The following is a 26,994-nucleotide window of genomic DNA, read 5'->3' as shown; positions in this document are numbered from 1 at the left end:
ATGCATTTTGCACCTTGTCTCTGCCCTCTTCAAGTTTTCTCACATGGCAACTTAATAAAGACAACAGTTAATACTAACATAGTGCTGTGTCAGGCATTCTTCAAAGTACTTTGCATTTAACTCATTTAATTACAAATCTAGAGTCAGATATTTTTGTTCCCACTCTACAGATGAAAACTGAAGATGGCAGTTAACTAACCCAAGACTTGATAATTTACTTTCTCCTTAGACAAGCTGGATTGTTCCTCATTATCTATAGTATAGAGCCCAAATCACTAAATATTAACAGACCTCAAATTGCTACTCAAACTTCCCATTCCAACTTCTCCCCAACACCCCCTTCCCAAATCCCCATAACCCTGAATTCCCATCAAACACTTCCCCGCCTTTGTGCCTTGCTAAGAACAGATGTGGCATAGTAACAGTCCCATTTTGCCTGCAAATGTGTTTTCTGGTCTGAAATAAACTTGAAACAAAATTTATTTTCATATTAAAAACCAGACTTACAGTTATTAGGATTTTATTTAGAATTTCATCTGAAATAAAGGTCTGAAGCTAGGCCAAAACTGTGAATAAAAACAATCAGTTGGAGCAAAGTAGCAGTTGCCCTCATTGGTCAGGGCATGCTCTCGGCAGTGTTTCAGTTGCCATCAATCACACAAAGAATGCCAAATTCACTTGCTTTCATTACTGACTTGATCCCTGAAGGCCTTTGACTCATTGCCCTAAAAACATCTTTTGCCTACTTAAGCTCCACCTATCTTTCAAGGGTGAGCTCAAATGTCACCTCCTCTTACAAGCATTTCCTAAATATTCCAGTTGTACTTTATCTCCAGCCTCTTTGAATTCCCTTAGCATTCTGTGTGTGTGTTATGACACATCACACTCTTCTTTGTAATTAGTGTATACATGCTTCACTAAGAACTAAGTGGAAACTCTGAGTCAAGGTTAAGTGACCAATTCTGTGATCTTGGGCTATAGAACTGGACATAGCAACCTGTGTTCTAGGATTTGAGCTCTACGTTAAAAAAACAAACTACATTACTACACTGAACAGGGTACAGAGAAGTGACTTTCCACACATACACATTCTATTCACCATTCACTCCTCATGACCCTTCTGTCTGCCTTCTGCTTACAGAAAAATCATAAGACAACTTGATGGACGTGTTGTTATTTTTTTAATAGAAACCACATTACATCATTTGTTACTGCGAATAATAAATGAGAGGCAATAATTCAAGAGGGCCCCAGGAGGCTTTTTCATCCACAAAATAAAAGAAAGGATAAGCACCTTCACCACCCAAGCATCTGCTTAATTTTTTTCTTTTGATCTCTGTTCATTCACCCACACCAACATGCTGCTTCCAGAATGGAACACTGTCTTCAAATTTTATACTACTTAGGAGGCTAGTCTATCAGTTTGCCTTAATACTGTGATGGAGGTCCCTAATTCAGCTGAGGAATCTGGACAAGTCTTCTTTGATTTCAGCTTCATCCCAAGGTCCATGAATGTTTTCTTTAAAATGCTGCAGGCGAATGAGGTAGTAAGGACAGAGACATGAAATGGAAACCAGCAGAAGGGCAAAGAGTATGGCTCCCACAACACTAATGGACAGCAGGCCTCCCAAGGCTGAAAATGCAAAAAGCAGAGTGACTCCCACATAGCTGCGGGGAGTACATGCCTTCAGTTTCTTCTGTAACATGGGCCACAGGGCAAAAATCTGGATGGCAAAGGTCACCATGATGAAGGCATGCAGGGACCGCGGAAGGCGTGAGGCCAGGCAGACAGAAGCAAAGATAGCCATGTTCAAGGACAGTGTGCTGGACACAATGGCGGCATTGGCACCATAGTCAAAGAAGATGAGGTGGCCTAACAGCATGAAGACTGACATGGCATAGACGGTGTCAGTGCTGACAGACTCCGTCAAGGTCTTCAGCACTGGAGAAAAGCCATAAGTGAAAGTAATGAAGACTAGAGTGCTCTTCAGGTCAGCCCACCGGGTCCGCCCACTCTTCTTCCGTCCTTCACCTCCATCAATAAGATCAAACAAAACATACCCAATCAGTGAAGAAGCCAGGCCAGTCCCAAAAAGCCAGTGGGGGGCCAGAAGACCTTCATCCATATACCACCAGATAACCACGAAAACACAGACACTGCACAACTGCTGTATTACCACACTAGACTCAAATACTACAGCCCAATATTGGTATTTCCGAGCATAGATGTTTTTCCGGAGTTCTTCCAGAAACCGCTGGTCCACATAGTTATCAGGGAAAGGCTGTCGCTCATACAAGACCTTCTGCCACTTGGCTTCCTTGGTGTTAGTTACAGGTTGTTCACACATTATCCCTTCCCTCAAACTCAGGCCAGTTCAATCTCTTTCGCAGAGGTCCATGTGGTTCTCATTCTTTATGAAGTTTTGAAATAAGACCTCTCTGGAAATTCCATGCTGTGGTTGATATTCTACAGACCTTTCCTTGTTTTCAAAGGCAGCAACCCAGGCTAGGCCTGCAATAGATGAGTTTGTTCTCTGACACAGGACAATACAGCCAAGTTCCTAGAAAAAGAGAGACTATGAACCTATGAAAGTTGTGGAAGATCACAGGTCGAACTGAGTTAAAACTAAACCAACACACTTTACTAAAAGTCTGAGCAAAATATATGTGGTGGCCATCTTACAATTTGGAACATTAAAATCGCATTTCAGGTTTTTAAATTATAATCCTTGAATAATAATAGGTATCTGTTAGCTATCACTTATTGAGTGCCTGTGTGTCAAGTACCCTATGGATCTCCTTTCACTTAATCTTCGAAACCTTGCAAGTTAATATTAATCCCATTTTAGTTAAAAAAAAAAAAAAAGTGGAGATTCAAATTGCTTAAGTACTTTTTTTTGGCCTAAGATCCCAAAGCCTGTGCCTCACATCTCTAAGCCAGTTCTTAACTCAGGGGTTCACATAGCCCTGTATGCCTACATCTGAAATTGGTGCAAATTTGTAGGGATAGAATCCATACCTTTTATTGGGTTCTCAAAGGATGTTATTTTTTAAAGTTACTTATATAAAGACAACAGTAAACTGCACAACACTGAGAGGCATGAGCTCTAAGGTTTATTTAGCCAAAACCAAGGACTCAAAGAAACTAAAGATTTTTCATCTATTAACTGAGTTTAACATCCCTTAAAGAGCCGTGATTCTACTTAAAAGAGCGAAGCTCTTTGTGAGGATCAAAAAAGATAATCATCCCTTTTACACAATGGGAAACTAAGAATCAAAAATACCCAGGTCTTCGAGCAAATCTGAGAAAAAAAAATCGTACTGCCCGACCTTATTTCTTCCACGGAGACCACGACAGGTTTTGCTTTGCAAGCTACACACCCTGGAGCCCCCTTCACTGCAGCAGCGACCCCCGCCCGGGAATCTCGGCCGCTGCCGGGGCTCGAGGGTCCGCAGGGCCAAAAGGGCAACGCTCGCCCGCGAGGTCGGGCACAGGGCTGGGCGACGGTAGGAAGGGGAGAGCGGGGCGACCCCAGAGGTGCCCTGTCACCCTCCGGGCCTCCCCCGCCCGCCGCCGCCCCTCAGCCAGCTTCGGGCCTGCGGGCGATGGCAGAGGGGAAGGAGGCCCGGAAACACTGACGGCCACACGGAACCCACCTGCCCGTAGGCTCCTAGGGGTGCGCGGCCGGCGGAGGGCGGCCGCCCGCCTCGTTCCCCATCCGCGGCGCCGGGGGTTGCGACTGCGGCCGAGCACTTCCGGGTTCGTCACAACCTCCACGACAAGAGCGCCCTGCCCAGGCCGGAAGCATCGTGGGGTCCCTGCTGCCCCCTCCTGGCTGCTCGGAGACCCTCCGAGCTCCTCTTCCCGGAGACCTACCCCAAGAGGAGAGCAAATCCCCGGCAGAAAGACAAGGGTTTGCCGTCCAAAGGGCTGGGTAAGGCAAGAGTAGACAGGGAGAGAGGCTGGGCTGCAGAAAAGAATTAATAACAGCCACTTTTCAGTAACCCCGGCGCGTGGCTAGGGACTTCCCATGCCTCCATGCGTTCGTTAGACAGATACTCAGCGAGTTACCTTCAGGTATCATCGCTGTTTTTGGTGCTCATGATACAGCAGTAAATGAACAGATAAAAATCCCTGCTCTCATGGAACTCTCTCGTGCACTGACATTTACACTGATAATATCAACTCCCTTTTCATAGTGGACAAATCTGAGGCTCAGAGAAGTTGAAATTTGTCCAAAGCCAGGTATCTGGGAAGTGGATGAACAGAGATCAACACCCTGTTGTCTATAGCTTCAAAGCTTGGTTCTTTGTTTGAGGGTGGAGGGCCCTGTGCCTGAAAACATAGCTAGAGGCTTGGGACAGAAGATTGCTAATATTCAGCTGAGTTCACGGAAATATTAGCAGATGTATAAACAGATGGAAGTGATAAAAAGCAAAGTGAAACACAGGACATAGTGGACACAAAAGTCAGAAAACATGAACCCATTTACTAGCTGTATGACTCAGGGCAAATCACACTATCTTCATCTGTAAAATGGAGATGACACTATTTGCTCTTAGCTACTTTATAGGATGGTTTAAAGAGTCAAATATAAAATGTTTTGTAAAGTGTTGACTGCTATATGGCTGCTATTAGCTTACTTTGGTCATTGTCATGATAGCAGTGGTCAAGTGTGACAAATTATGCAAAATGATCTCTTTCCATTTCTCTCCAGGCTTCTGTTCCAAAATTTGAGAAGGTTCCTTGGCTTAGTGAAGCCAGCCTTGTAAACAAGCCACTAGTGCTCAGCCTCCCCAAAAGGTAACTGTTCAGCCACTGAGGGCAAAGTCTTCAAGAAAGATCTTAGAGAAGATGATTTCTTAAGGCATGGGGGCAATTATCAGAGGCACACATCCGATCAGTTGAGAAACCCTAGTCGAGTGCTCACAAAACAGAAATGTCCTGAGTTTCTCAGATAAAAGAAAGAGAGAAAAGTGAGAAATAGGTCTGGCTAGAAGAGATGAGATCCCAAATAACCTCCCTTTCTACCACCACCAACTCAGCATATAAGAGAATCTTGCCCCTAGACACTGCCTCTAAAAACACATCTATCCTCTTCTTCACCCAACTTTTCTCCTCTGCTTTAGTTTGAAACTTTCAAATTTTAACCATCAAAAGTCTAGAACCAGAATTTCCCATCTTTATAGATGGGAAGTGGCAACTATTTGTATTTAACCTTGAGGCACTCTCCTCCAATCTCATAGGTCTCACTCGCTCCAAACAAACCACTATAGGACACACAGTTCTGTTTTTCAAATTTGGAGGCAATAACATGTATAGGGAGCATTTCAGCTGCCACTGAAATTGGGTTCACTCATTCCTGATGAAATGGCTCCTAGGTATGGTTCTCCCACTCTGGGAAGAGGGAGTGGCAGGAAGGGTAGGTGTGAGGCAATGTGGGGTGAACTGGAGAAATGGGAGGCCCACAGGCAATTCCACAGGCACATCACAGACTGAGAAGGGTTGGCTCCCTAACATGTGTGGCAGCTTGCTAGAAAGGTGAGACTCTCCAAAAAGAGTTTTTCCTCCTGTTGGTAACCTTGGTAACCACCATGGACCTTCCTGCCCAGGATAAGTGACTCTTGATGAGGGCCAGCCTATCACTCTCTCTACAGCCCCACTTCAGAAAAACATACCTTTGCTTTGCCTACTGCACCTTTTAACAAACCACATTCTCAGTAAGCAGTTAGACAGTTTTGTGTATTTTCAGAACAAAATACATAAATGCTTTCAGGTGTTTACTGTTCAGTTTTGTTATCTTTACATAACTTTGAATATTTTTAAAACAGGTAATCAGAGGTTCAATAAACCCAAAGGCTTGTTTAAGAAATAAAAACACTAAGTGGAATAGTTCTTATGAAGGGTTGTTAACACTTAAAAGATCAGCGTGAGTAAGGACAGTCTAGTATCTTTCCCTTGGGGGTGGGGCACAAACGACCATGCCATGACAGTCAGATGGGTGACATAACCAGTAGAGCTGGCCGGATGGGGGCTGCAGTGGATGGGAGATCACCCCCTAGCCAAAGGGCACAGCCTGCCTCTACCCCAGCCAGCATGGCCTGCAGGTGTGTGAGTCCAGTGGCCAAATTTGCTGGTCTTTCTAACAATACCAGAAATCTGGATATTTTATGTGAAGTTACTAGTGTTTGGCATCTAATAGAATAGCATCCCACCATCCCACACTACCCCTAGCTCCCTTGTTCCCTAGTTATAAACCTTTGGCAGAGTGTGGGGAGCAGCGAGCAGGGAGCATGGCAGGCTCAGAATACGACGGGCATCCACAGCACCTGCTCCCATTCACCGAGTGTCAGAACAGCCAGCTGGAAAGGGAGGGGCTGGTTTTCCCTCTAGTCAACCAAACTTAAGCTAGGAGAAATTACCGAAGGTGGGCAGTGAAGCTCTATTCATCTTTATTCTAGGAGGATTTGGGCAGCAATCTCAACCCTTGTTTAGAGAAATGGAGCTTACCTACCTCACAAGAATTCTAAGATAATAAGACAGTACCCATGAGGTGCCCTGAGGTCTCATGAGGACAAGACAGGAATCCCAAGTCTTTTGAAAGGATGGTTTGCTTAAGTCTCAACCATTCTTAAGGATTAGAAACTTCTGGCAGAAACTCCAGGTTCCAAGCTGTTTATTTGTAGCAAAATCTTTTTTTCTGAAACTTTGAGGGAAAGTTCTCAATGTGCTTTAAGTATGACATAGCCTTGGGCAAGCAGTTCTAATCCAGAACAGTCTGAAAAAGATAAAGGAACATTTAGTGCAATGAGCTCAGAGTACCCCCAACTGCGAGTTCTGGAAACCCACTTGCGGGGGTGGGGTTGGAGGAGCTGGCCCTGACGGGAAGTGCCTGTACCGATCCACTTCCTGTGAGGACACTCTCAGGTTGGCCTGACAATGTTGAAGCCACACTCATCATCAGTCTGCAAAGCCCTTAAGGTCATGCACAATCAGGTCATGCAGAGTTTCTGTTTATATTAAGACTATTGTGCACTGAAGCAGCTCTAAACTGGCCTCCAGGCCTCTCCTGGTCAGCATTTGGGTGACAAGTCCAAGGCAGTCTGTTCTCACATCAAAGACAAAGTTCATGAGGGAGCTGGGGTCAGACCCACCTCTCCTGGTCTCACAGGGCCCAGGGAATTGGTGAGGAGAAATGAAACAATAAATGCCTCATGAACACCAGACTTAGTTTTAAATGAACAATGGACAATGAAATCTTTCCTCATTAGAGAGGAGAGGTGTTCTTGGCAAAATATCAGCCTTCTGAGTTTCCATGTCTTACCTGCCCGGGGCAGGCACAGTGCTGCACACACAGTGTGGTTACCGGCCCCCGCAGGCCTTGAAATGAACCCCAGTGGCAGGCGAGGCAGGTTGTGGGCAGGTCACCCTGTGGAGAGAACCAGTGTTGTTCCTGCAACATCACCACTTTACCTGCTAACTGGAAACAAGGAACGTTCCAGAGGACAAGAGTGGTGGGAGGGAGGAGATGTTCTGTGGGAGAAAACAGGGGGACTGTTTCAGTGTGCAGGGACACAGACTCCAAAAAGGCAGGCCACGCACGAAAGGACGGGCACTGGTTAAATATCAAAAACTTTAATGCAAACCGTTCTGAGGAGGAGGAGACCTGGGGTGCGTTTCACTTGTTACGCATTTGCTTTTATGAACAATCTGTTTCCTGCCTTATTTGTACACTGTCTGATAGTCCAGAACTAGCATTGGTTAGGGCAAAACAAAAGGACCAGAGAAGCCAAAGTGACACAGGAGAGCAAAGCCATCTTTGGGGAGCTGCTTAATGGCCTGAGCCTTCCAGAATTGCAGTGGGCGGCAGCTCGCTAGGCGGTGTCCCTTGTGTTCTCGCAGAAACAACCGAGGGCCTGGCTCTGCAAACCGGGGACTGTGGTTCTAACTTTCGCTTGTTTTGATTACTTAGAGTTCCTCATTCCTCTGCCACTTTTCCAACTTCATACAAGAAGGATGTGAATTTGCCAATTTTGTTTCAAGTTCCAGATGCCTTATCTAAGGTACTCAAATTTTTTTAATTGAAATAAAACCAATAGAAGTTCTAGGATGACATAGAATGTGAATACGTTTTTTATCTGCTTAGGACAACCTGGTATATCATCAGTGTTCAAGAAATATTTGTTGAGTGAAATGAATGAGCACCACCCATCACCCTGTCTCATCCCCCCCCCCCCCCCCCCCCCCCGTCTCAAGTGTCCTAGGGCCCCAGTCCGCTAAAATTAAGAATAAAGACATAAGGTTAGAATCATCAAAAAGGAGGAAAAATTAAATATAGAGGAATCTGCATCCCCAAGATCTTCAGGACTGCTTCTCAGCCTGTTTGGAACCAATCTTTGTTTCTGGAGTCTTTAACCCCTTTCCCCAATTGATTATTTCTTTTACATTAAAAACTCTTCATTTTCCCTCTGCCTCCCACAGATGAGCCGTGACTGGCTGCCGAGTGACACTCAGTGGCACTGTGCAGCACAGCGGCTTCTGGGGTACCAACAGTGCTTGTGCAGTCAGCACCTCCCTGAAGTGGAAAGAGAAATCACTCATGATATGAGCTGTTTCTTCATCAGAAAAATTGCATGTTGCTCACAGAGCTGTTGCAGGCAGTGCCTGAAATGGTGCTCCTAAAACGCACAGTGATTGGCACAGTGCCCTACACGGAGTGAGAACTCAGTAAATGTGAACCACAGTTATAGGAGCCCCGGTGTCAGTCGATAAGTGCTTACTGAGCCCTTTTCATTTGCTTTAATGTAGATACAGAGATGAGTAAGGCAGCTACAGCCTACCCAAGTGAGTGGGCAGACGGGACAGAGACACGACAGCCCAGTGAGCCTCAGAGAGGGGGCAAAGCACTTGCAGAAGTGGGAGGAAAGGTCACCTCCAGGTTGGGAGGGGCAAGCAGAGGTGGAGCGAGGGAGTGATTCAAGAGGAAGTGGCATCTGCAATGGATCTGGAAGATATTATTTTCACAAGTGGAGGGAAGAGTCAGGGGAGGAGGAAGAACTGAAAAGACTCTTAGGTGAGGGGAAGAGTGTCCGCAAAGAGGTGGAGACTGGGAGCGCAGGAAATGCTTGAAGAACATCAAAGGATGATGGGCATACCTGCAAGGGAAGCAAGGAGATGGGTGGGCCCAGCTGGAGTGCAGAGGACCCCAAAAGCAGTGAGGAGACATTCCTGGTTTTCAGTACTGGAGTGTCTGGATCCGAGCTATGCTTGAGAGTCACCTCTAACACCCTGGACAGGCAAGTAGATAAGAGTGGCCACCATGACATGCACTGGGTGGAGGTCAAGTCTGGAGGCAGGACTGGCCTGGCAATTGCTACAGAACCAGCAAGAAACCTTGCAGTTCCCGAGTCTCCTTGAAACTTCCTATTTCGACAGGCTCTCACCTGCTGCCGAGTGCCTCCTGGTCCTGGGTTTCCTCTGGGTCTCTGCATTGTGGCAACCTAGGCACTAAGACGCCAGGCACCAGCCTGGCTGCAGCGAAGGATGGGGAAAGAAAGCACTAATAATGATGGGGGAAGCGAGAGGCCACCCTCCAGCAGGGCTTAGCCTTTCGTGGCTGCAACAGTCAGGGTTGGCCACTAGATGACAGTGGAGAGCAACAGCTTCCCGCTGCTGCGTGGCCGGTGAGCTGCGGGGAGGCCACGTGGGTAGACTGAGACTGGTCACAAATACGCTGCTTCTTATGGAGAGGAGAACACAGGTACCTCATCCTCATCCTTTAGCTGAGAGAGAGTCACCCTTGCAGATTGGAAAGGCAAGTAGGGAACCTGGGATCCTTGTTCTGTTGGGGCACCAGGCAGGTACCTCAAGTCAGATCCTTGCCTGTGGCACAGACCTCTTCAAATCTGAATCCAGCCCCCAGAGTCTGCTGTGAGCATGAAGGCCTGCACGTGTCTGCGTTGAGGTAAACACCGTCTCAGCCCGCAGCTGCTCCTTTCTGGAAAGATACTATGCTGTGTCTCATGGGAGTGGAATGTCCTGTGGACACTACCTCTTCCTTTATCCTCTAAATCAGGGACCTGCCAAGAAGCTGCTGGCAGTCCGGGAGTAGCTAGAGGCCCTGGACCCTGTGCCTAGGCACAAAGGTCCTGCCACCTGGCTCCCGTACCGTCACAGGTCAAAGAGCAGAACTGTGAGCACCGACTGGCCAAGAGGCATTCCTCCCGGGCCGGGAGCCGCCCCGCGGCAGATGCAGGTGTCCGCAGAGCGCGGCTCCCTAATGAACAGAGAAAGAGGAGACAGGCTCTCAGACACAATGATAGGGAGGAGGAGACAGAGGAAACACAAAAAGGGAAACAAAAGGAGAGGCAGAGCTAACAAAGAAGAAAAACAGTAAATGAAGACAAAGAAATGAAGCTAAACATTTCCTCATTTAAACATTTACTGTGGAGAGGCCTCTTCATTAGTCACTACTTTCACCTGCCATTTCCAGGCATTGACTCATGATTCCTTGAGATGCTGAGAAATAGGAAGGTGCATCGTAATAGTTGGGTGACTGGGCCAGGAGGCGACTTACTTGGTGATCCACAGCCAGGCAAAAGCAGATGTATGTGGGTGACACGGAGAACTGCAGCTGGAGACCCCAAAACACCTCTGCCACTTGCTTGGGTTGAGTGTAAATTAGCTAGAGCTCCTCAGTTATTAGTGGATTACAAATGTTGTCCTCCCCGAGTGCTACCACACCCTCTCAATCCCTGCCCCCCACTCCCCCCTCTCCTCACTTTGATCTAGGTTTGTTGTTCCAGTCTAATGAGTCAGAGTAAAGACAAAAACATTATTTATTTTGCTTTTAGAAGACCTGTTACAAAAAGCTCTGGCTAAAAGATTGTGCAGTAGCACAGGCACAGATGGGAAAATATACAGGATGGTGACTACCTACTTTCTCACTGCTAAGAACTCTTTTTATAATTTCTCTCCCATTGACTCTAAATTTTGAAAGCTCGTGACCACCAAGGAAACTACCTTATATACTCCTAAGTCCATTTTATATTTATATTGTTTATATTGATCAAACACAAATACAATTTTTAAGAAGAAATAGTAATGGACACCATTGACCTAAAATAGTAATGGTAATAAAAATCAAATTTAACAAGTCTGGATGGTAGTTACATGGCTAGCTATTATTTTGTGTATGTTTAAAATTTTTCCTAGTGAGCAGTAAGAGTTTTGAAATTATATTCAGCTTTATTCTTTAACTGAAATGGCTGGTATTTTCAGACAGAAGAAAAATGTGTAACTATCATTAGGTTTTTTTGGAATATTGAAAATAATTCTCTGAGCACTGCTTTTTGGACTCTACGTGGTATAGAAGTAATTACGCCTTCATATGAGTCCTAAGAGTCCGCTCTTCCTCGAAGGAATGATAGTCTGTCTTGGACTCTTTAAACTTTCCAGCTGACTGAAAGGAAATACATGTGATATTGGACAAATCTCTTAACCTTTCTGGGCCACAGTTTCCTCACTGGGTTAATTGAAAGAGTTGAGTCAGGTGTCATATGAGGTCTCTCTCAGGTAAGAAATAGAAAGGAGAAAAGGAACAGAGGTGTCAAGGGGCAAGAAAGAAGCTGATCTGACAGTGCTCTTCCCGTCACGCTTGGGAGGCCTTTTTATAAATCCCCATCTGGTGCTTACAGTTTCAGTTTTTATGTGAACAGGGGTGGGGGGGTGGAGAGAGAACATGGAAGGAGAGGGAGAGGGAGAGAGAGAAATATGTTTCTCTGTTTCTTTACCAAGGATTCAAGAAGGTCAAGGACTTGGGCCATGAAGCTCTTAGAAACCTCAGCAGAGATTGTCCTCAGATATTAGGACGTTTCCAACCATAAAGTGTGAGGAGCAGGCCTTGGCTTCTGAGGACTGGCTGAAATCTGCATCATGTCTTGGCCAGGCTACAGATGGGTTGCTGTCACTCTCGCATCACAACTGCTATCTGCTGTCCAGAGGACAGCTGCTTGGAAAATGAGAGTCCCATTAACATTTCAGTGCCTCTGGCTCTAGACATGATAGGAGCAGGGGCTTGTACTGTGAACCTGGATAATTCACTCTCCATGCCTGCTACTGCTGCCAAGCTGGCCTTAAGGAAAGCAAGAGTGAGATGGGAATGCTGCAGAGGAAAAGACCTTGGTTTGGGGGCTGGGAAAGCTAGGTAGAATGGAGGAAATGAAGCCTACAGAACATGGAACCCCAAATTGTTTGCATCCACTTTGAACTTGCCAATCACAGCTTCCTTCCAGGTCTCCCCAGTGTCCTCACCTCCTTTCCAAATACAGAGGAGTAGAGAAGGTCTTCTTGGAGGCCAGGCTTCAGCTAATAGTGAGTTTGAGGTGGAGTACAGCCACCGATCAATGACTGATTTTCACCTTTGCACGTGAAGCGAGGACAGAATTAGAGTATCTGCCTTTGTCTTTTTGTCCACAAAGACCATCATCAGTAGGGAAGGAGAGGCCCAGAGAGTTTACGTTATTGACCAAAGTTGCTTAAGCTGCTCATGGAGCCAGGTCTGGAATAGAGCTCTTTGGGCTCCCAGCCAGTGCTGTTCCCTGCACATTGAGTAGACTGAGTTGGTTGTAGTACAACACTAATGTCCTCTGACCTTTCCCTGAAGGCAGTGTGATGACAGTGATCTTCATGCACACATGTATTTTGTGTTTTAGGTGTACATATGTTGATTGTGTCCATATTTACAGCTGATAAAATGCTTACAATGACTCATTCATTCAACCAACATTTGTTGAATATTTACGATGCGCCAGATTCTGTGATAGGTTCCAGGAATACAAAGATGTGTAAAACATGGTCTTGCTCTTAAATAACTCTCAGCCTGGTGGAGAAAACAAACACATTAAAAAAAAAAAAAAAAAGGAGGAGGAGGATGACAAGTAGGGGAATACAAAATGCAAAGAAAGCTACACCAAGTCCACAATGCAACCAGAGAAGCAGACACCCAACTGAGGTTGCAGGTGGAGGCAGGGAATGGTAGGAGAGGCAGGAGAAAGGTTTTCTGAGAAAAGTAACATCCATTCTGTGTCTTAAAAGATGAGGATTTTGAGGAGTTAATAATAAGCCCAGGTAGGACAACATATAAATCCTTTCCTTCTTCAGGTTCCAAGGGATGACGGTCATCATGATTATGGTACTCCGTAATCACATTTACAGTTGTCATTAACCTAGCAAGATTCTACTGTGCACCTTGGAGATCTCACAGATATATATGTTGCTTGATTTGCAAAGAACTCTGAGATTCTAATCCCTGTGTGGTCTAATAGTATCCTTATACAGAAAACGGAAGTCTGGAAAAAGTGAAGGAATTAATTGTGGGGAAGATAAGAACCTGCTTCTAATCCTACTGAAAACAAACCTGCCTAAGGATTCTCCCACACCCAGCTGCCCTGTCCAGGTCTTCCTAACCCCTTAAGACTGAATGAAAATACACTTCTAGAAGGCTTTCCTGAACCCTCCAATCAGAAGTGGTCTCTCTCTCTTCTGAAGGCCCAAAGGTATCATTGTCTCTTCTGTGATATTTAGTGTGTCCAGTCTTGAATAACAGTTTCAGAGAGGTATCTTAGTTTCAGAGAAATGAGGGCTGGATGAGGAACCTGAGCTGCAGGGGTTACCACAGCCAGGGTGTCAGGGAAGAAGACATGGTAGAAAGTTGAATTGGCCTGAAGCTGAAGAATCAATACATACAGACACTTCCTCTCTAGTCTCCTACTCCATCCCTCCTCCCAGCAGACAATCTGGTCTGAAGCTGACTTGCTAGGTTATTTTTCTATTTTGTTACACAGTGTTTCCTGGGCTAGGAACACCCTTCCCTCTCCTTGTTCACCCCACAAACACCTACCCAAGCATTACCTGTTCTTTTAACCCTTCCCAGACCTTTCCCTCTCTGCGCCACCTCCCTGTCAGTTCAGTGACCAGTTTCAGTTTCACTGTGGCCTCAATGTATTTCCACCATAGCACCTTCCACACCATCCACCATCGTACCTTGTGGTACACAGTCTGCTGGGTGGTGAGCAGCTTGGGGTCAGAAGCTGTGTCTTATTTATCTCAATGTCCCCAGTACCTAATGGATGGGCAAATAAATGAGTTTGTGTTCTTCTCTTGTCTTCCTTAGGGCCAGAAACTTTGCCTCACAATGCATGTTTGTTATTGAATGAATGAATCTAGTCATTCACACTCATACTTTGACGTATCAACCCACAACATTGTAATACTGAGTTGATTCTTTTAAATGCCCTATAAAAATGAAGTATATTTTAACTATTTGTCAAAAGAATCCAACTTTATCAATAGTTTTCAGTCCTCAAACCCAAGTGCCATATGTCTCTCACAGGAGGAAGCTACTGGCAGACCAATCCAGCAAAGGTCACCGTAGGAGAAGACCCCAGCTGCTCCCCGAGCTGCAGAGACACATGCCTCCTCTTCTCGTTCCCCACACCTCCTCCCTAAACCCTTTCTGAACCTGCCCCAATTCAACATCCACCCTGGATGGGGCTCAGACCACAGTGCCCATCTCTGTTTTTTTGGAAGGCCCCCACCTCTTTGCTGCCCGAGGCACCCAACCATCTCCTCACCTCTCTGTCTCTCCTTCCCCTCAGGCCAGGAGGAACCAGAGTGACTCCATACTGCTCAGAAACCAGCAGCTGTGCTCCACATGTCGAGAAATAAATACGGTAGGTGTTGTATGGCAGAGATTGGCATGGGCACCCCCAGAGCACAGCACTACCCTTCCCCAACCAAAGCCCTGTGGAGAGGGACAGTGATGGGGCCTCTTGTGGGAAAGGCCTTGATAAAGGCTGCAAATGAGGAACTGTTGGTCCCGGGAGCACCATCGACTGACACAATATGGTAAACCTTCCGCATTCCAAGTAACCCAAAGTGAACCAAGATAAGTGGGCCAGAGCAGAAGAGACGAGCCACTTCACCTACTGCACCAAGAGGCTCAGGAGGTTATGGAGCTGCCTCTTGCCGCTTAGCAGCCCCAACACAAAATAGATGCACACACAATCCTTCTCCACCATTGCAAGAATGAAACAAACAGCTTAACCTTTGAGTTTATCATTAATTTAGCCAGCACCTCAGGAGAAAAGCTGGAGAGAGAGTCTATAGTACTTTCTAGCTGGTGGGGGGTGGGGTGTCTGCTGCCCTGGATATGTGTAACTGGGGGTGGGGAAAGGTGGTAGGGGAGGAGTCTTAGGGAAAGAAAGGAGGATAGAAAGGGGGATGTGGAGGGAACAAACTCAAGCCTCTGTAGTCTGCAAGTTGCTGAAGAAAGAGGCCTGACTCAGGAGGGAAGCCATACCAGGTTGGAGTTAGGTCTTGGGTTAATTTAAGGATTAGGGTTAGAGTTAGGATGGTTATTAGGGTCAGGATAGGGATCAGGCTTGGGTTAAGTGTTAAATTACTTAAGTGGTTAGGTTTAGCGCAGAGGTTGCGGGAGATTCTCTTTAACTCTGATATCCTGTAATTTTCCTTTGACTTGGGGAGGAAGGCAGAGCTAAACGTGCTTAAGAGGAAGGCCAAGAAGTAAAAGAACAAGAGGTGATATGAAAGAGGCTTTCACTAAGTTCATGGCAAAAGTGCTTCATGCTAGTAGGACATGGAAAAGAGCAGCAGTCATGTAAAATTTTTCTGTGGAATTTGCAAATGTAACTGAGGCTTCTGGCAAAGCTGTACCTCAATGTTGCAATCTATGTTCATTTTCTACACAATTAGGATCACGGTGTTCAATATTAGCATTGGCTGAAGTCTGGGAAACTAAGATTGGGATTTCTCTTGGTCTTATTCCTGAAATCACTTGTGTCCACGTTTGTAATGCACTGACCCCACACCTAGGCTGCCCCTGGCCAGTTGGCACACTTGGGAACATCAGCAGCTGCCCTCTTTCTTAAGACCTCGTCTCTGACCTTTGCCCTTGTCCTGACTTGACAGGAGTGGAACCACATGATGTAGTTTTACCCTTTGCTGCAGCTTCTAAAAGGAAGGTCCTCAAACACAAAAGTGCTTAAGGACTCTTCCCCACTGCTGTCAGAACCTGACGGGAAGCTACAGAAAGTAAGAAAATAAGCATGAAATACCCTTGCCTCATGTTATGCAGTAGCACCTCAATGTCCTTCCAGGGGAAGGGATCGAAGATCTGCTGTGGTCACTATGACACCCCTCCTCTCTCAGCAGTGAGTTGAATGGAGATTCTGGGGAAGATATAAAAAGACCCCTAGGTATAGATGGGAACTTCATTAACATAATAAAGAGCATCTGTGAAAAACCCACTGCTGACATTATACTTAATGGTGAAAGACTGGGTGCTTTCCCCTAAGATGAGGAACAAGACAAGGATGTCTGCTCTTGCCACTTCTATTCAACATTATACTATAGGCTCTAGCCAGGGCAATTAACAAGAAAAAGAAACAAAGCCATACAGATTAGAAAGGAAGAAGTACAAATATCTCTATTTGCAGAAATTCACACACGCACACAAAAAAAACTATTGGAGCTAATAAATGACTACAGCTGGGTTTCAGGACATAAGATCAATATACAAACATTAATTCATTTCCATCTACTGGCAATAAACAATCCAGAAATAAAATTAATAAAACAATGCCATTTATAATAGCATCAAAATATACTTAGGAATAAATTTAACAAAAAATTATAAAAAGTGGACATCAAAAACTATAAAACATTGTAGGAATAAATTAAAGACCAAAATAGAAAGAACCCTGTGTTTATGGACTGGAGCACTTAATATTATAAAAATGGCAATACTCTCCAAATTGATCTATAGATTCAATGCAACCCTTCTCAAAAATCCCAGATGCCATTTTTTTTTTTTTTTTTTTTTGAGGCAGAGTCTCACTCTGTTGCCCAGGCTAGAGTGCTGTGGCGTCATCCTAGCTCACAGCAACTTCAAACTCCTGGGCTTAAGCAATCCTTCTGTCTCAGCCTCCCGAGTAGCTGGGACTACAGGCATGCACCACCATGCCTGGCTAATTTTTTTCTATATATATTTTTAGCTGTCTAAATAATTTCTTTCTATTTTTAGTAGAGACGGGGTCTCGCTCTTGCTCAGGCTGGCCTCAAACTCCTGACCTTGAGCGATCCACCCGCCTCGGCCTCCCAGAGTGCTAGGATTATAGGCGTGAGCCACCGCGCCTGGCCCCAGATGCCATTTTTGCAGAAATTGACAAATATATCTTGAAATTCATATGAAAATGCAAGAGATCCAGAATAGCCAAACAGTCTTAACAAAGAAGAACAAAGTTGGAGGGTGTGTACTTCTTGATTTCAAAACTTACCACAAAGCCACAGTCAGGACTATGTGGTACTGGCATAAGGATAGACATATAGATTAATGGAATAAAACTGAGAATCCAGAAATAAGTTCTTATGTTGACTTTTGTCAAGGGTGCCCGAACAGTTCAATGAGGAAAGAGTAGTCTTTTCAATAAATAGTACTGGGACAGCTGTATATCCACATGCGAAAGAATGAAGTTGTACCTCTCCCTCACACCATATATAAAACAGAACTCAAAATAGATAAAAGACCTAAATGTAAGAGCTAAAACCATAAAACTCTTAGAAGAAACCATAGATATATATCTTTGTGAGCTTGGATAAGGCAATGGTTTCTAAGATATGATACCCAAAGCACAAACAGCAAAAGAATATAGATAAATTGGTCTTCATCAAAATTTTAAACTTTTGTGCTCCGAAGGACATCATCAAGAACGTGAAAGATAACCCAAATGTTTGAAAGTCATAGGATAAGGGACTGTACTAGATAAGGGACTAGAATCCAGAATATACCATGAACTCTTACAACTAAACAACAAAAATACAAACATCCCAATTAAAAAGTAAGCCAAAAATTTGAATAGATATTTCTTCAGAGAAGATCTACAAATGGCCAATAAACACATGAAAAGATGCTCAACATCTTGAAATGCAGATCAAAACTACAATAAGATACACCTTCCACCCACTACAATGGCTATAATAAAAACAATGGACAATAACAAGTGTTGGCCAGGGTGTGGAGAAATTATAACCCTCATCCATTGCTGATGGGAGTATAAAATAGTACAGCTGCTTTGGAAAATAGCTTGGCAGTTTCTTAAAAACTTAAACACAGAGTTATCGTATAACATAGAAATTCCATCCCCAGATTTATACCCAAGAAAATTGAAAACATAAGTCCATACATAAACTTGTACAAGAATGTTCATAACAGCAGCGTTAATAACAGCTGCATTCATAATAGCTGAAAAGTGGAAATAACCTAAATGTTTTTCACCTGATTAATAAACAAAATATAGTCTGGCTATACAATGGAATATTGTTTAGCCATGAAAAAGAGTGAAGTACTGATACATGCTATAAAATGGATGAACATTGAAGAGATTTTGCCAAGTAAAAGAAACCAGACACAAAAGGTCACATATTATATTGATTCCATTTGTATGAAATATCCAGAGTACACAAATCCATAGAGACAAGAAAATAGACAGTGTTTGCTAAGAACTGGGGGAAGGGGTAAATGAGGAATTACTGCTATGGGTACAGGGTTTCTTTTTGGATAATGAAATATTCTGGAAATAGATAATGGTGATTGTTTTACAACTTTCTGAATATACTAAAAACTACTGAATTGTATACTAAGATGATAAAATTTATGATCTGTGAATTACATCTTAATAAAAAAGATTAACAATAGAAAAATATTTTTAAAAATAAAAAATGCAAACTGAATGAATCTCAGAAAAAGCAAATCTAAATAGTACCTGGCTTGTGCAAATACTCATATTTCTATGTAACCTTGAGCCAGGAGCTCAACCATTTAGTGCGGCAGAAATACCTATTGATGGTTATGATCGTTAATCACCAGGGATATTTGCCTTGGTTTTGACTATATTGTCTTTTATCACATCTCTGCTCCAAGCAGCTTATCTTCCCCTTAAAGCCCATGTTTTGTAGTCCTTCTGTTATCTGCATTGCTCTCTAGTTAATAGTTTCAAGCCCTTAAAAGTAGGACTGTCAAACTAGACACACTGTAGGTAGGCATTGTCTAACACTTATATTAATTGATTTCAAAAGCCTATTATATAATTCAGTTTATTTCAACAAATATTTATGGATTGCTTGTCATGGGCCATGGGTAATAGTTACAAAGAGAAAAAAAAGAATATGACATAAGTCCTACTTTTAAGGAGTCAATAGATAAACAAATAATGACAATAAAATGTATGGAATAGAAATAAAAATAAACCTGATGGGGAGTGAAGGGAAACTAAATATCAAGGAAGTCTTTCTGGAAAAAAAAAAAAAAAAAGATGATTTGGGGTTTTCAACAATGAATAGGAGTTCACCATGATACACTTTTTCTGAGAATCACAAATGCCATCTTTGGCAGCTTTGTTCTGACGTAGGCCCTGTAGCCCACTTCATGCATACAATAGTACTAGCTGGATTTAGGGACTTTAGAACAGGGATCATGCCATTCAGGAGGAAGTCGAGAGTTTCCTGCATCTTTCTTTGGAGAAGAGCCAAGATGAAATTTTAAAATTTTGAAAAATGACAGTCTATTTCTGGCACATTCTCATCCCCTTTTAGGTATCTAGAAATCTCTCCTCATGTTCTCACTGAAGCTTTGCTGCCCCCACTACCCCCAGATGTTCCTTGTTACCAGATCACCCCTTCTTCCCCCTCCTCCATCCTCCCCTCAGCTAATGAGTTAAGAGAACAATCTGATTAAATGTAGTAGATGCTTGGCATTTGTGTACACTATTGTCAAGTACCTCTAAAGGTCCTTGACATGTTGTAATTTTCAACTTTGTTGTGTCATAAATTTAAATGTGAGTCACTTGGTACAAGTCATTCACTGTGTAGACCAGCTGAACACCTGCACCCACATCCTTGTGATTATCATTTCATTGTCATAGCTGCAATAATTTTTAAGAAATAATGAAAAATGCTTCTTAGTAAAAACACACTGTCTAAAGAAGACGAACATCCAGTTCCAGGAACAAATTTGAAAAATCTCAAGAAAATACCATATATTTATTAAGCAAAAATACTGTAACTGTACATTGATTTTAGCCCTTTACAAAGGACACAATTAAAATTTTCAACTGTGCTCCAAAGTGGGCTCATTCATTCACTAATTTGATCAAACAATATTTCCTAAACAGGCACTGTGTTGGGAGTTGGAAATACAGAAATAGAGACATGGTCTCTCCCCTCATGAAGCTGAAAGTCTTTCAGAAGAGCCAGACATTAAGCAAGTAAATACAATCTAAAGGTTATGAGTATTTTGGTAGAGGAAGTTCTGAGAACATAAGGCAGAAGACCACCAAACAGGAGTCCAGGAGTCAGGAGTCTCTATGGGAAAGTTATAGTGACCTGAGACCTGAAGAGTGTGTGTGTAGGGGGAGGGTATTTAAACAAACAGATTTCGAAAGTTTACTCATCCTCAGGTATCTAATTTCAACTGATAACTAGGGAAGAACAAAGACCCTATGACCTGAAGGCAGAATGATACCCTCTGGTTCATATCACAGAAGGATGTTTGAGTAACTCTTATATCAAGTACAACTCAAGTTCGCTAAGGTGGTACACTATTTACTTAAATCAGAATGCAGTGGTGGGCAATGTTCTAAATGAGACTTTCTTGCTCAGGTACAACCAAGAACTATGATAATCCCAGATGATCTGAAACTATCCTTTGACAATTTTATGAGTCGTAGGTAAGTCAAAGATTTAAACCAGGACATGACTTTAATTCTAGTTATCTTTGAAGACACAGGATAGTGGACTGAGAAGCATAGCAAGTAGAATGTTTAGGGGATGCTTAGGGAATGGGCTTCTTGATTGGTTCCATTTTCTGGTTAAAACAGATAATTAGACCAAACAAAATATTCACCTTTTTGCTCAAATGACTTTTGAAACTACTGTAGAAAGTATAGTCTTCCTTTTCACCTTCACAAGAACGGCATAAGGAATAGGATGGGAGATTTCTTTGATAACTTGGGCAGAACTAAATACACATTCTCCATATAGATGGCATACTTAATTCACAAGATCTGGGAGATTACACATAACCTATCCTAAATCCAAGACATCCTCTGCTATTTTTAGTAACTAAAGTTTTCTTATCAGTTTGTTTAGCTGTCATTTACAGCTTTCTTATCAGGATCAAGTATAACAGAAAAACAGAAATAAGATTCAGTGAGAATTCTGATTAGTTTATTTTTCAAAGTTTTTTTTTTCCTGTATTTAACTATCAGACAGGGAATAAGGACTCAGTCTTTACTTTACTAAAAAACTCAAAACATGGACTTACCTTGGATAAGGCATAAGCATAGGCTGACTTGCCTTACAACAGAGGGCTGGAGGGTGGACATACAGTCACCCTTACATAGAACCAACCAAAAATGTTATATGTGATCTAATGGTAATATTTAATTTTTTTCCTCATACAGAGAGCAATAATTGTGGGAAAATAAATAGGTCTTTTTGTACCCTTATGTTGCACAGTGGGAGATGTTCTGATTCCTTTTATGACCTTAGGACCATGTGTTCCAGGTTGATGTACAAACTCAGATACATGGAAACCACGTACCTGGTGCCTGGCCCAGGAGGAAATGGATATTTGGGCAGTACAAGCTCTAGCATTAATAATATTTACCTATGTTGACTTTGTACTTTTAAAGAACTTTTGGTCATCATGAAAGCAATTCTAAAAAATGTTCTCTATAGACTTTAAATGAAAAACTGACTATCTAAAATCGAGATTTCTGAGCAAAAGTTCACTCTTCTATGAAATAAACTTTTTTTTTTTTTTTCCAGACAGAGTCTCACTCTGTTACTTGGGCTAGAGTGCCGTGGCGTCAGCCTAGCTCACAGCAACCTCAAACTCCTGTGCTCAAGTGATCCTACTGCCTCAGCCTCCCAAGTAGCTAGGACTACAGGCATGCGCCACCATGCCCAGCTAATTTTTTCTGTATAGTTTTAGCTGTCCAGATCATTTCTTTCTATGTTTTAGTAGAGATGGGATCTCACTCTTGCTCGGGCTGGTCTCGAACTCCTGACCTCAAGTGATCCTCCTGCCTAGGCCTCCCAGAGTGCTAGGATTACAGGCGTGAGCCACCGTGCCTGGCCTGATATTGACTTTTGAAATTTTTTGGCCCCTTTTATTTGTCTTGAAAGTTTTATACTTCAGGTCCTAAATCCTAGAGCATTAGTTGGTTGTATTTTAAACAAACAGCTCTTATCCCTTTAAATAAGACCAAAGATTGAACCAATCCTGAAATCATGTCACCACCAACCAGAAGTGTCATTAAATTGGCAGTTGTATTTTTTTTTTCAGTGTAGTGAAGGAAAGTGTACGAATTCTGTTTGAGACTTAGCTAGAATGACTATAAAGCAAGGTCCTGGTTCTGTTTGTAGCTTATAAAATCTGTTCTCATAGTTTTTGTCTCACTACATATATAGGCAAGTGAGATTTTCCTCACTAATAATTTTTTTACAGTGACTTTAATTATAGCCATTGCAGGAATGAAAATAGTGTTTGTTGAGTGAAAGGGATGAAAAAAGGAAGATAGGGAGGGAACAAGAGAGGAAGAAGACAAGATATTAATAGAAGGATGGATAAATATTTGTTGAATTGTAGAATAGACAGATTTTAAACTATTCAGTCCCGAAAATACCCCTTCCCTGTTTGCCCAAACTGGATAATAGAAGGGGTTTTTCTTTCTCTTTTTCTCAGTCCTCCAATGGTAATTGAATAAAATAAACTGGCTGAACTGGTCATATTTTTGGTAGCAAAGCACAAATGATTGTGGAAGATCTTTGTGGAAGTAACAACCATGAAATGAGTGGAGAGCCTTAGATAGCACTTCAAAGTTTACAAATTTCTCAGTCTTTTGAAATTAAGCAATTTCAAAAACCACTTAGAAATGGTTTGGGCTCGTACACTTTTTGGTTGAGGGTCACCTCCACAGCCTTGGCCACCAGGAGAAATAGGATATGATCAGGACATTTTCTCTAAAGTTGGAAAATTATAACCAAAATATTTTCTCAGTTTTGCTCTTTTAGGGTAGATTACTGATCTGGAAGAGTTGTTACTTTTTTTCTGGAGATTAGAGAATTCTTTCCTTAATATTTCCTATTTCAGACTATGTAAGTTCTGAAAGTGGATTAAAACATTTTCAAAATGAAGGTTTTATCAAAATCCATGAAAATATCACTAAGTAGAAAATATCACTAAGTAAAAAAGGCTTCAGAAGTAGTATCTTTGGACCATCATATCACACTGCTGTGAAGTGGCCTTCAACACCTGTGAACCTATGACCACCATGTTCATGGGTGTTGGATTCAGGAGACCATCTGTGTTTTAAAATGTATAAAGACACGTTCCTTTCAGCCAACCCCTACCCAATTAACTAATGGGTTTTCTTGCTCCTTCCAATCAGAATGAAGAGTCCTCATCAACCCAAAGCCCGGACTATACCTAAACCTTCCCATGATGACATCTCAGAAGGTTTGCTTTCTTTTGGAGTACATGTACATGAAACATACTGTGCCCAGGGGAGTAGAATGAAGACTTTAATCCCTGAAATAATTTCTAAATTTCCTGAGCAGAGTCCCATTCTCATCCCTTTTTCTTTCACATGTTACCTTTTGACCCATTGGGGTTGATTCCCAGCCCTCCCTTCACTCCAGCCCCACCTGTGCCCTCCTCAGGCCTCACTTGTCCCTCTCTATCACTCCCCTCCGCAGGCCCTCTCCATGCCACATGGCTCTGACCAATAATGCACCTGCTGAAGACCTTCCATGGAGATGGGGCGGAAACAAGATGAAAGTCCCTCCACAGGCAGTCCTGATGGGCCCGATCAACACGGGAAGGGAATTGCATCTCCTCACCCCTGGAATGGCTTCACCAAGGCCCTGCCTTTCACCCCTCAGACTCCCTAAAGTGTCTGCCTTCCCCCGGCAGCTGCCCAGTGCTATTCTCGTGTTCACATGCTGTTGACAGAAGCAAGGAACGTGGCTCTAGCCCAGGCTTCAGCGTTGACCTAAGTCTCATTCTTTAGAGAACACTGGGCTGGTGATGGTGGTAGTGGGCCATTCTTTGGGGTGATATATTTCAAGGGTTTAGTGCTGCATAGTCTGTCACTTTAGTGACTTTGTCCATCCTCTCATTTGCTCCCATATTAACTGAAGCCACCTGAAATTTTTCATTCATTTGATATATACGGTAAGGAAAATTAAGATTATTTTGTTCACTTTATGCAGATGGAAAAGTCTAAGCTCTATCCTGGGAGTTGGCAGGGGAGCTACAGCCAGAACTGAGCTGGGAAGGGATCTAGAAAGGAAATTTGAGGATAGAGGAGATGTGTTGAGGGGATGCCAAAAGCGAGTACCAGAGATTCGAGTAACAGCCGAGGATTGGAGATACCCACTCGAGTGCCGTGAAAAGCTGCCAGTCCCAACGAATCACTTCTTATGTATCCAAAAATACTGGCCTAGTTCCTGGCTCTCATTTAGCCAAAGTGGAACCACAAGCCTAGAGCTAAGAGAATCCACCTGATGAAAGCTCCTTACTCCGCTGTTCTCTGGTCTGTGACCACCTTATTCCCCTGAAGCCAAGGCAACACTAGGAGATAGGCATGTGCAGTTGGTTTTAGGGTTATCTATATTCATTCTGAGTTTCCCTTGGACAGGGATTTTTTCAGACCTGCCTTACAAAGGATTGAATCAACCACACACAGACACACACACACACATACACATTTCTCTCTCTCTCTCTCTCTTTCTTACATGCTCTTTCCTCAGCAAAAATATTTATTTTCTCATCCTATAGGACAGTGTACCACTATGTCTTTCACCAATTTACTAGCCCTGGGAGTGTACTTCAATCAGCAGTTTAAGAGCTAGATGTGGTATGCACAGGAACAGCATGCGATATCTTGGATGCCCCTGGTTCTTGCCCATAGAGTCCATCCTAAGACAATCTTGGAGGTGGGACTGCAGGGAGAGTGGCTGTAAAACTGGCTAGGAGCTAAAGCTTGGGGAATCTACTGTTGATTCCCATTGTGACTCTTCTGAGCTGACCTTTGCTCTTGTGTGTGATCTCTGACGTCATGGAAAAAGCCTGGGAGCAATGAGACCTGGATCTGAATCCTCATCTTGCTGTATAGGCTTGGCCTCCATGTTCCCACCTGTGAAACCAGAGCAGTTGTTTTGTCCCACTGAAAACTAGACACTCAACACAAGCAGCCTTCACCGTTGACCAACCCAGGAAAACGGCTGATACAGCCCTAGCCCCACTGGTTTCTATAGCTGAGACACGTCCATGCTGCAATTCTTGTTCTTATTGCTGAAGCCACCACCCACCTGTGCTGTGTACCCTGTGGACGTGCTACAAATACCAAGTGGCTGATTCATCCCAGAGAACATTACTGCCAGTGATTGTCTAACTCATCTATTGGTCACAACAGTGATTTCTAGCATTTTCCAAGATTCAGCTAAACCTTATATATTATAAATAATCTTTAACAAGAACAAAATAAACAGAAAGAACTTATCTCTAAAAGTGATAGGAATTCCTTCTGGGTTCATGAATCTTTGGTCAGGTCTCAGAATCCCATGATACCCACAGGTTCCTGGTCCCATTAAACATTGGTACAGATGCTAACCACCTGACTCGGGCCTACCACCTGCACAGTGGTGTGAGACAGCACAAAGACCACTGGGTTAGGGTTAAGGATATCTGGGTTTGTGTCTTCAGTCCATTCATGCCGTAACCCTGGGCTGCTGTTTCCTCTTCATTATAGCAATGATACTAAACTGGGCCCAGATTTGAGATCTGGTAATATCTCTAGCTCTCATTCAGCTGGGCCTTGTTCTCTGGAGCTTGTTCCAGAGAATTCAGGGCTCCAGTGCCCTTAGTTATTCAGCAATTCCCAATGGGAAGGCATTATTCCATGCAGTGATTTGCTCTTCTTCAATCAGTATGTCTTTTGGCAAAATTGAATATTAACCAACTTTCTATAAATCAAATCATATTTGAAGAAGAGGTCAGGATGGTAAGAGGTCAAGATGGTTTAAAGAACCTTAAAATAAATTATTTCACAAAATACAGATTTATTTTGAAATGAAGTACTTTCTCTCCCTACTCTAGCCTTTTTGTAAGATCACATTTGTTTATTTTTTTTAAAGAACAGAACTATATGTATGTCCCTGAAAAGTCTCCTAAGAATTTAATCCTCTTTCCCTTTGATTCATATTACAACTCCAGACAGGTTTTACCTTTATAATTTAATTGGCAATTACTTCTAACATGTGAGTTTTGTTTCTAGGTACTTCTTTTGGCCTCTTTGACAAGATGCATAAAAGCTTAAATATCATAGGGGATAAGATGATTTTATTAAAAGAATTTCTTATGTGAATTTAGAATCTGTTTTATAAGGTTTGGTGGCCTTTGGTTATTGTGAGTTGCTTTAAGAACAGAATCTAAGTAGCCCTTGTCCTTCCTTCCTTTGTGCACTATCCTCCAGAGAGTGTTCGCTACAGACTGCCCATGCTGGGCCCCAGGACAGCTGCCTTCCATGGACTGCTGTCAGATGCCTACAAAACTTTGCAGGAGATGCAACCTACTTCCTTGCCCAAAAAAGAATCAATGGGCAAGACGACAAGGAAGTGAGTAGTCAGAGCTCACCACCTTCCAGACTCCCAGAGAGAAAACAATCCACCAAGCCACTCTCTGACTCTAGTACTTTCTCCTCCCTTTAAAAAGATGACTTAATTTTGCCTTCCTAAGAGTTGCTGGTATTCGAGCTCTTGCCACCATCTTCTTACTCACTTCTGCTAACGACAAACTGGTTTCATTTATATTATAAGGATTTATTGATTAAAATGGAACATGGTGAGTG

General features: G+C 43.1%; 2 protein-coding genes across 4 annotated transcripts; one reads left to right on the top strand and one right to left on the bottom strand.

Moving 5' to 3' along the window:
• Positions 1-1,162: 1,162 nt before the first annotated feature.
• Positions 1,163-3,744, bottom strand: PIGC (phosphatidylinositol glycan anchor biosynthesis class C). Of its 3 annotated transcripts, none has more exons than XM_045547352.1 (2): positions 3,658-3,744; positions 1,163-2,561 (listed from the first exon to the last, which is right to left on the bottom strand). In XM_045547352.1, the coding sequence occupies exon 2, from the start codon at positions 2,346-2,348 to the stop codon at positions 1,455-1,457; it is 894 nt and encodes a 297-aa protein (XP_045403308.1). In that variant the 5' UTR covers positions 2,349-2,561; positions 3,658-3,744; the 3' UTR covers positions 1,163-1,454. The 3 variants fall into 3 exon arrangements, with proteins under 3 accessions (XP_045403308.1, XP_045403310.1, XP_045403309.1); XM_045547354.1 differs by lacking the exon at positions 3,658-3,744 and adding an exon at positions 3,323-3,584; XM_045547353.1 differs by lacking the exon at positions 3,658-3,744 and adding an exon at positions 3,331-3,584.
• Positions 3,745-12,211: 8,467 nt separating this feature from the next.
• On the top strand, positions 12,212-26,982 carry C3H1orf105 (chromosome 3 C1orf105 homolog). The gene is given in 7 exon segments (XM_045547355.1): positions 12,212-12,250; positions 12,252-12,329; positions 12,331-12,384; positions 14,659-14,733; positions 20,738-20,809; positions 23,540-23,600; positions 26,620-26,982. Coding segments are annotated over 7 exon segments (525 nt in total). The 3' UTR covers positions 26,766-26,982.
• The last annotated feature ends 12 nt before the right edge of the window (positions 26,983-26,994 follow it).

Source organism: Lemur catta, chromosome 3, assembly GCF_020740605.2.
Source record: "Lemur catta isolate mLemCat1 chromosome 3, mLemCat1.pri, whole genome shotgun sequence".
NCBI lineage: Eukaryota > Metazoa > Chordata > Mammalia > Primates > Lemuridae > Lemur > Lemur catta.
This window is presented reverse-complemented; position numbering and strand designations above follow the sequence as displayed.